Source organism: Neoarius graeffei, chromosome 26 (assembly GCF_027579695.1).
Source record: "Neoarius graeffei isolate fNeoGra1 chromosome 26, fNeoGra1.pri, whole genome shotgun sequence".
Lineage (NCBI taxonomy): Eukaryota > Metazoa > Chordata > Actinopteri > Siluriformes > Ariidae > Neoarius > Neoarius graeffei.
The window spans coordinates 1,730,775-1,740,070 of record NC_083594.1 but is presented as its reverse complement, the minus strand read 5'-3'; the positions used below and the strand labels follow the sequence as shown (position 1 = coordinate 1,740,070).

At 37.8% G+C, this 9,296-nt stretch overlaps 1 protein-coding gene across 5 annotated transcripts in view; it reads right to left on the bottom strand.

Moving 5' to 3' along the window:
* Window positions 1-856: 856 nt before the first annotated feature.
* The window catches only part of LOC132874540 (retinoic acid receptor gamma-A-like), a 61,134-nt gene continuing 52,694 nt past the window's right edge, over window positions 857-9,296 (bottom strand). For all 5 annotated transcript variants that reach the window (XM_060910794.1, XM_060910795.1, XM_060910796.1 and 2 more), the window contains 7 exons: window positions 9,267-9,296; window positions 8,422-8,563; window positions 7,489-7,652; window positions 7,132-7,308; window positions 5,436-5,640; window positions 5,161-5,319; window positions 857-4,358 (listed from right to left, as the gene is read on the bottom strand). The exon at window positions 9,267-9,296 is cut by the window's right edge and continues 119 nt beyond it. In XM_060910794.1, coding sequence (XP_060766777.1) covers window positions 4,063-4,358; window positions 5,161-5,319; window positions 5,436-5,640; window positions 7,132-7,308; window positions 7,489-7,652; window positions 8,422-8,563; window positions 9,267-9,296 — 1,173 coding nt within the window. In that variant the 3' untranslated portion in view covers window positions 857-4,062. The remainder of the gene's footprint in view (window positions 4,359-5,160; window positions 5,320-5,435; window positions 5,641-7,131; window positions 7,309-7,488; window positions 7,653-8,421; window positions 8,564-9,266) is intronic.

The following is a 9,296-nucleotide window of genomic DNA, read 5'->3' as shown; positions in this document are numbered from 1 at the left end:
ACGCAAAAACAGAAATGCAAAAGTAAAAAATATCCACAAACTCCAAACCACCGAATGCAAATTCTTCATCAGAAATAAAGTCTACATCCAGAACAACAGCAACATTCATCATGAGAAGAATAAAAACTGCATGCACAACCGATAAACACGACTCTATTGCAAGAATAAACACACTTTCTCACAATCATTATAAACAATTTAATATCCTGAAGCATAGAAAAACGCAGCCGCAGTTTAATTGCTACATTTGCATTAAAAAAAGTCATCAAAAATCTGTAAAACGTCACGGATTCGCCGTGTGATGTTTCTCCTTTTCACCTGAATGAAGATGTTTTCAGAGGTAAGTGTGTGTCTGTGTGTGTGTGTGTGTGTGTGTGTGTGTGTGTGTGTGTGTGTGTGTGTGTGTGATTGTAACATTCTGTAGGAAAGTGTTAACTCTTCATAAGAATTTGGCATTTATACATACAAGAAGGTTTGGGTCGGAATAAAAACAAATTCAAAATAAAAATTAGAAATATAAAAACTAATGATTCGCGAGTTATTTTATGCCGTGTGTTTTGAAGTGTGTTTGACTGATTTTTTTTTTTACCACTTTCAACAAAAAGTTTTAAAAAATCACTTTTTGACACCTTTTTTGAATTAAATTAAATTTTTAAAAATTTATTTAACTTTATATTCATTTTGGACTTTAGAGGATATAATTAGTTACTTTAACAAATTTCCCACAGAAAAAAAGACTTAAATTTTTGTTAATTATACTTAAAGTCATATCTAACTTGTTGCATCACATAAATTCAAGTAATTTTTATTTTCCATCATGAAAGTAAACCATTTTATTTGAGTTTGATTGGTTTAATTGTTAGATCTTATTTTATCATTTATAAATGACAAAAATACTCAGAGGGTTAAACGTGTTAGCACACACAAATATACAAACAGAAAAAAGTCTAGATATGGCTTTGATACAAAAAGTACAAAGTTCTGATTGAGTCTAGATGAGAGCTACATCACAATATTACTGACACATCGCTGTCTTTTAGCTGCAGCACGCGCAGGATGGATTAGCAGCGTACATCGTTTTCTGCAGCTAACAGCATTGTGTGCGGAAATCGCAGGCCATGATTACCCTGTCAGAACCCCGGATATCAGTGCATACAGAATAAACTGCGATGAACACTGCGAATTTACTGAGCACTTACAGAGTGTCGTGAACACTGTAGGATGGATTGAGCAAAAAAAAAGCGACAAACAAATATAGCACATATACGGTATAACCAGATAAGCAAACATAGAGTGGATTTAGCCAGAGAATAAAACAAAACAAAACAAACCCAGAAGTACATTGATAACAATGTCAGAAGGATTTAGCATGAAAAAGTTAGCAAATAAATCGCTAACAGCAAATACTGACGATCCTATGGCTAATAAAATGTTTATCATGTTTGATTTGATGCAAACCTGTGAAATGATCCACTACGGCACCGTGTGTTTTATTATTTCACAAGTAAAAGCATTGTATAATAAATTTCACTTCCACAAAATATCAACGTTTGCTCATTTATATGGCTTTGGATTATTATCAGCGTTATAAATATGTTCTTTTAAAACTGAAACGACTGAAACTGAAACATTTTTCTTATATCTGTTTAATGAACATCTTTGGCAGCTTTTGAAAAAATGTATGTGTATCTGGATCTGGTGTCATATTTGGTCCTTTTAGTGCCCTGAGTGTCCTAACGTCATTAATATTCATACATAAACAATTTATACATTCTCATTAAGATCCTTTTTGGTTTTGGTTTGTTTTATTTTTACTCATGAAAAAAAATAGTAAGAATTCTTTTCCAGTTTGAAAATATGCTCAGGTTAAATTTTTTGCTATTTTATAATAAATGTCACAGTATTAAAAAAAAAAATTTTAAATGAGGTGCGTTGCTAAGGGAAAAAAAAGGATAATCAAAAAGAATTTCAAAAAGACTTAGTTTTGGTATAAAACTTGACTTTCCCCAAAAATAAACCTAATTTTTCACTGCTCTACATTTCCACTGTGAATGCTCAGTGAAGCCTAAAACACGACACGCTTTCAGGTATAAAATTTAAATTCAGGCGTAAAAGAAAACAAGCTGCTAATCTTTGATAAGATGGAATAATATCAGGTGAAAAAAACTCTTCATCCGTGCTTTTATAACTCCTGGATTGTAGATTTTAGAATGAATATTCATTGTTAGCTGTGAATGCGTTTCTGTCACAATGTGAGGAATTTCTTTCTTTCTTAATTCTGAATTTCAATATTTTTATGATCACATCAGAATGATGGTGGAAACTTCTGACATTCTTTGTTTTTGTTTCTCTCAGACAAAAGGATACAGTTCATTTTTTAAAGAACTAAAGCATCTTTTCTGTCTCATTCTTTCATTTCGTTTTTTTTTCAGTCCACCATCTTGAAAAATGACTGTTTTTTCCCTCATATAGCTAAATCTAAAATAATTAATGTCCCGTGACATTCTGTGACTGAGTATGATGCTAATACTAGCTCGCTTGCTAACATGGTCTAACCTAACAGGATTTCAGAAAATCACTTTCAAAAATGTTTATCATCTTTACTGCTAATGTTTGTTATAGCTAATATGAGCTAACCTGACAGAATTTCTGACAGGATATTAGCCCTGCTAATGCTAACCAGATTTCTGAGGGTGATTTCATAATATTCATAATAGTTCAAGTTCATAAATTATCATCTTCATTGTTAATGAAAACTGCACACATTAACTAACAGGAGAGGAAATTAATCATTAATAACTTTTCACAATGCTAGCTAGTTGGCTAATATGGTCAAATCTGACAGGACTTCTGACAGGAGAGAACTATATCATCTTCACCTGATATTATGTTTAGATTGTTTTCTGTTAGCGAATATGAGCTAACCTGATGGGATTTCTGACAGGTTTTGAATTCATAATGTTGCTAACAATAATGAATTGGCTAAAATGAGCTAACCTGACAGGATTTCTGAAAATATCCATCATACTCATCACTGCTAATGAGCTAGTGAATATTAACCAACTTGTCAGAATTTCTGAGGATTTTTGCCATATACACAAAACCTTACAATCTTTACTGCTAACAGGAGCTAACCAGTTAACTACAATCAACTTGAAATGATTTCTGAAAGAATTTTTAGACCATAAATGTTCACAATCATAGTATTAGCCTAATGAGCCAGCATATGCTAATCTGACAGGATTTCTGAGTTAAACTTTGTAATGCTCATAAATGTTTACCATCTTGACTGCAAATGCTAGCTAGTTGGCTAACCTGACAAGACCTCTGAGAGGAAATGTCTCTCGCCATCACTGTTGATGCTAACAGGCGAGCTAACATTAACAGCTGAGGGGATTTCTGTCTTATTCATACATGTTTAAAATTTTTACTTCTAATGCTAGCTGGCTAATGAGCAATCGGACAGGATTTTTCAGAGGAATTTCAAGTCATATTCATTCATGTTTTTCCCTGTTAATGCTAGCTGGATAACTAACATTAGCTAACCTGAGAAGCTTTCTAAAATGATTTTGAAGTCATATTCATAAATATTTCATTTTCACCTGCTGAGGGAATTTTAAGTCATGAATAATTCATTGCTAACACTAGCCAGCAGGCTAACATGATGGTTAAATGTCTAATAATCAATGTTGATGCTAATAAGCTAGCTAACATGACCAGCTTGGTAGGATTTCTGAGGGGATTTTTTTTTTTCCTATTCAGACATAGGTACTGTTAATGCTAGCTAGCTGGCTAACATGAGCTAATGACAGGATTTCTGAGAGGATTTTTATGTTATATTCATAAATTCACTGCTCGCGCTCGCTACATTATCTTTATATTATAATTACTGAGGCTAATCTGAGGGGAAATGTGTGATTAGAGTTTAATAACTGCTGAAATAATTATTGCTAGTGCACTCAGACATTTGGGCCTGACTCTGTGTGTGTGTGTGTGTGTGTGTGTGTGTGTGTGTGTGTGTGTGTGTGTGTGTGTGTAAGGAAAATCCAGGCTTCGATCATGTCACTGCGCTCTCGCCGTCGTGTTCTTCTTCTTCTCCTCCACATCCACCTGCAGGATGCTCCACTCTTCATCATCCTCGCTGTCTCCTCCTCTCTCCCTCTCCTCCTCTGCACACTCATCTTCCTCATCCTCCTCTTCCTCAGGGGCGGAGTCTTCATCCCTCTCTCGTTTAATGGCCTGGATGGCGGGAGGAGGAAGACTCTCCTCGTAAACCTCCGGGTTCTCCAGCATCTCACGGATGAGTGGCGGCATCGGGCCGGGAATCTCCATCTTTAGTGTGATCGCCCGTTCTGCACCTGTACACACACACACACACACACACACACACACACACACACACATAATTATATAAAGTAATTATAAAAATAATTAATGATTATAACACAATAATAATATTATTATTTATTGCATCATTACAGTAGCAATTATTACAATATGATATTATAATATAATTTATTAATAATTAATATCTGATTAAAAAATTTTTACAGAACTTTTTACATCAATGTCAAATTCAGCTTAGCAGAGTTTTAAAAATATATTTTTAAAATTACATACAATATACACAAGATATAGCTACATATCTGTATGTAAATATACAAATAGCATGTAAATGTTATAACTCTGTCTTTCTTTGAATTTATGGAACATTGCTGTAATGTAACCAAGACGACGTTTCAACAGAGTGAGGTAATGCCGGCCTTCTGAAATGTAACCATAGCAACAGCCATAGCCAGGGTGAACAATCATAACCATATGAAAAGAGAAACTGATTGTTTTTTTGTTTGTCTGTTTGTTTGTTGTTGGTTTTAGCTAAATTTATAGTATTTTATTTATTTTCCTCTTGTTGCTCAGCAGCACAATGGCAAAAATCATCAATAGGCCAAACATAAACTGTTTTTTTACAACTGTTGTCATGGTAACATCCCAACATGGCTGATGTAGTGATTCCATGATGACACTCACCTCAGCCAGCCAATCAGAAACCGGCATTTTGTGTCATTGTGGAGATTCTTTTTTTTTTAAATTATGTGTATAAATGTGCTGAACACACAGAATGGATGTGTGTATTGGTTGTGTGTGTGTGTTTGTAGTGACCTTTAGTGCTGATTCCCCGCAGGTCAGTGACCTTCATCAGCATTCGAGGGAACATGTGCGGTTTATTAGGGCGTCGCCTTCTGGCATAGATCTTTAAGGCCTCCAGTAGAGGCTCCTGCAATCGATCCACTCGCTGAGGCTCCTCCAAATCCATACGATCTAACACACACACACACACACACACACACACACACACAGAGTATAATTTCTATAAATAAGTGCAGGTCACACAGTTTGACTCCTGATTTAAAGCTAGCTGTGTGTTGGTGCAGTACCGCCACAGATGAGGCAGATGGCGCTCAGGAGTCCAGTCTCAGTGTCGTCCATCTCCAGAGGAAGCAGCTGATCAGCAAAGGAGAAGACGAGATCAGTCAGAGGGCCGAATCCAGCGTTGTGCATCTGAGTTCTGTTCAGAGTCAAACCGTCCGAGAAGGTCATGGTGTCCTGCTCAGGAGTGTAACGGGTACAAATCCTCAACATCTAACACACACACACACACAAGAAGAAAAGAAACCAAGAACATTAAAACACAGTTAAATATAACCGGAAAGGAAAGAAAACATGGAAAGAGTTGCTCAGATTTTTATTTATTTCGTAATTATTTCAGCAACATTCAACAATGTTAATGTCAGATGATGATGATGATGATTAAAAAACAGAAAACTAATAATAGAAAAACCAGGCTGTGTGTACACACTGTGGTGTCCAAAATTCTGAGAGCACACTGAAAATCTGGGATTTATTTATTTATTTCATTACATTACAGGCCTTTAGCAGCTGCTCTTATCCAGAGCGACATACAGCACACCTGGAGCAGCCTGGGGAGCAGGTGCCTTACTCAAGGGCACTTCAGCCATTCCTGCTGGTCCAGGGAATCGAACAGGAAACCTTTTGGTCACAAAGCTGTTTCTCTAACCTTTAGGCCATGGCTTCCCAATTATTTATTTATTTAAAATGGTAAATAAAAAGAAAGGGGGCGGCACGGTGGTGTAGTGGTTAGCGCTGTCGCCTCACAGCAAGAAGGTCCGGGTTCGAGCCCCGTGGCCGGCGAGGGCCTTTCTGTGCGGAGTTTGCATGTTCTCCCCGTGTCCGCGTGGGTTTCCTCCGGGTGCTCCGGTTTCCCCCACAGTCCAAAGACATGCAGGTTAGGATAACTGGTGACTCTAAATTGAGCGTAGGTGTGAATGTGAGTGTGAATGGTTGTCTGTGTCTATGTGTCAGCCCTGTGATGACCTGGCGACTTGTCCAGGGTGAACCCCGCCTTTCGCCCGTAGTCAGCTGGGATAGGCTCCAGCTCGCCTGCGACCCTGTAGAACAGGATAAAGTGGCTACAGATAATGAGATGAGGTAAACAGAAGGTTTTAGAATTTTACTATTTTAGAAATTGAATATTTATTATTCAAGATTTTCGCTCGGTCCCTATTTAAATATATGCAAATGTTGATACTGATAAATCATTTTAACTGCTTTAACTTGACAGAAGGTCAGAATTCCCTCATGTCTAATCTCTGCTATCGAAGCATGTGATCAGACGACACTGCCGTGGATTTGACCTGAAATGGATCATCAGGTTTTACAGACGCTTGTGGAGTCCATGCAGCTCAGGTGAACACTGTCATTAATGCAAAAAGGGGGCGGAGCAAATACCAATAAACTCTGAAGTTCATGTAAATATTTCACAGATTCGACTTTACACTCGAGTTGCTGTAGGTGATTTTTATAATGAAGATTGTTGTGTTAAAGATGGGAGAAAAGAACGCAGAATAGAAGCACTTTCACGAGAACTCTCAGTCTGAAATAATTAACAGATAAATAATATTAATAAATAATAATTTAAATAAAATAATTTTAAAAATAACAAAAATGAGGATGTGTTTGTTAATTTAGAGGAAAAAAGGAGGTGTAAATGAAGAGGACTGTAGAAGTGTGTGTGTGTGTGTGTGTGTGTGTGTGTGTGTGTGTGTGTGTTACCAGGATGTCGAGGCAGGCAGATTTGAGCAGTGTGATCTGGTCTGCGATGGTAAGTGAAGTGAAACCCGGCAAACGTTTGGCGAATTCCACGATTTTAATGATGCACTTTGTGGAGAGTTCACTGAATTTATCCCACAAACCCAAATCCAGCTGAACCCTGTGATCTGCACTCGAGTTCTACACACACACACACACACACACACACACACACACACACACACACACATAAATATTAGAGATTGAAATATATAAACTATAAATTGGAAGTGATTTAGTCATGCTTTTTTGCTCATGTAAATATTAGTGTGTGTGTGTGTGTGTGTGTGTGTGTGTGTGTGTGTGTGTGCGCGCACTCACAGTAGTGTATTTTCCCAGTTGACACAGGGAGGGAAATGTTTCTCTGTGAGCTTTACTGACTTTATTCACCAACTCCTCCAGCTCTCCACTCAGCTCATAGCTTTCTGGCAAAACCACTTCCTCCTTCACATCCTTCTTCTTCTTATTCCTGTCATTCCTCACCGCTGAGAGAGAGAGAGAGAGAGAGAGAGAGAGAGAGAGAGAGAGAGAGAGAGACTATTTCAGTCTTTGTATATTTTATCAGAGCAGAAATAATGACATAAAAATCCTTTGATCCCCTGCAGGGATGAGAGAAAAATCCTGGAGAAAAGAAGGAATGGAGGAATGAATCAAGAAAGAAAAGGAGAGAGGGAGGTATAGAGTAAAAAAGAAAGCTAGAAAGATGAATTGGATGAACAAAAAAAGAAAGTGAAAGAAATGAATAAGAGATAAAATAAGAAAAGAAAGAGAGCAGAAGGAGCAAAAGAAAGAAATGATTCAAGGGGTGAAAAGAGAGAAAGAAAGGGTGAGGAAGGAAACTGTAAATGAAAGAAAATACACAAGAAGAAGAAAGAAGAGAAAATAATGAACAGATCAAGAAAGAGAAAGAATAATGAAGGGATGAAAAATGACAGCATGAAAGGCAGAAAAGAATAAGTGACAAGAAAGAAAGAAAGAAAGAAAGAAAGAAAGAAAGAAAGAAAGAAAGAAAGAAAAGGAACATGATGTGAAAGAAAAAAATTAAAAAATGTAATGGAGGAAATATTCAAAGGCAAAAATAAATAAATAAAAATACATTCAGAAATAAAGAAAAAATGAAAAATGAAAGAAAAGAAAGAAAACAGACAGAAAATTGTAACAATGAAATCATCTTGAGGACATTTTTCTTGGATCTCGTTCCTATATTTTTTTAATGCTTTAATTTTTTGGAAGAAAAGTCTCCCTGGTTCTCACCTTCCTTCGACATTCCCACCTCAAAGCACTTCTGTAAGCGACAGTACTGACAGCGGTTCCTCGTCACCTTGTTGATCTGGCAGTTTTTGTCTCTGTGGCAGGTGTAGACCATGTTCTTCTGAATACTGCGCCGAAAAAATCCCTGAGTAGAAAGAGAAGAAGGGAAGAGGGATGAAGCAGAACATGGAGTGAATAAAAAGTCCTCAAGTATTCCTGCTCAGCAGCACTCGGAGCGTCGGGGATAGACATTCCTGCATCCCGTGCAGAGTCACGGGTGGGCTGGAGCCTATCCCAGCTGACTGTGGGCGAGAGGTGGGGTACACCCTGGGCAAGTCACCAGGGCATCACAGGGCTACATTCCTACATCAGATAAATAATTCCTGAAGTGGTCCTGATTAAAGTCCATCAGTGGGTGCTGCAATAATCCTCGCCACCAGGGGGCAACACTACATTCTCTGTGTACAGTATGGCAGGTCACATTTCTCACTCCATCACTCTCCAGTCTGGAAATGGAAGATCTTCCTGTTCTATATGGTGTGGTGAGTTCTGATTGGTCAGTGTCAGACTGATGGGCGGAGTTAGCAAAATGCCATAGGACTTGTAGGAGTTTGATAAATTAGGCGTGAAAATACAAAAATTCTGACGTGCTTGACTTTTCATCAGGGAGCCGTGGGCCGTCCCACAGGCCACATCACTGCTCTTCCTCCCTGATGTTCATATCAAGGCCTCACGCTGGAGATTTATCAGCCACAACAGAATCAGTTCCATACCAGGCTGATCCCTGAATGAGAGAGAGGGTGGGGTTAGGATGAGGAAGGGGCGGAGTTAGGACCAGGTAAACTCACCTTGCAGCCCTCACAGGAACTGACTCCGTA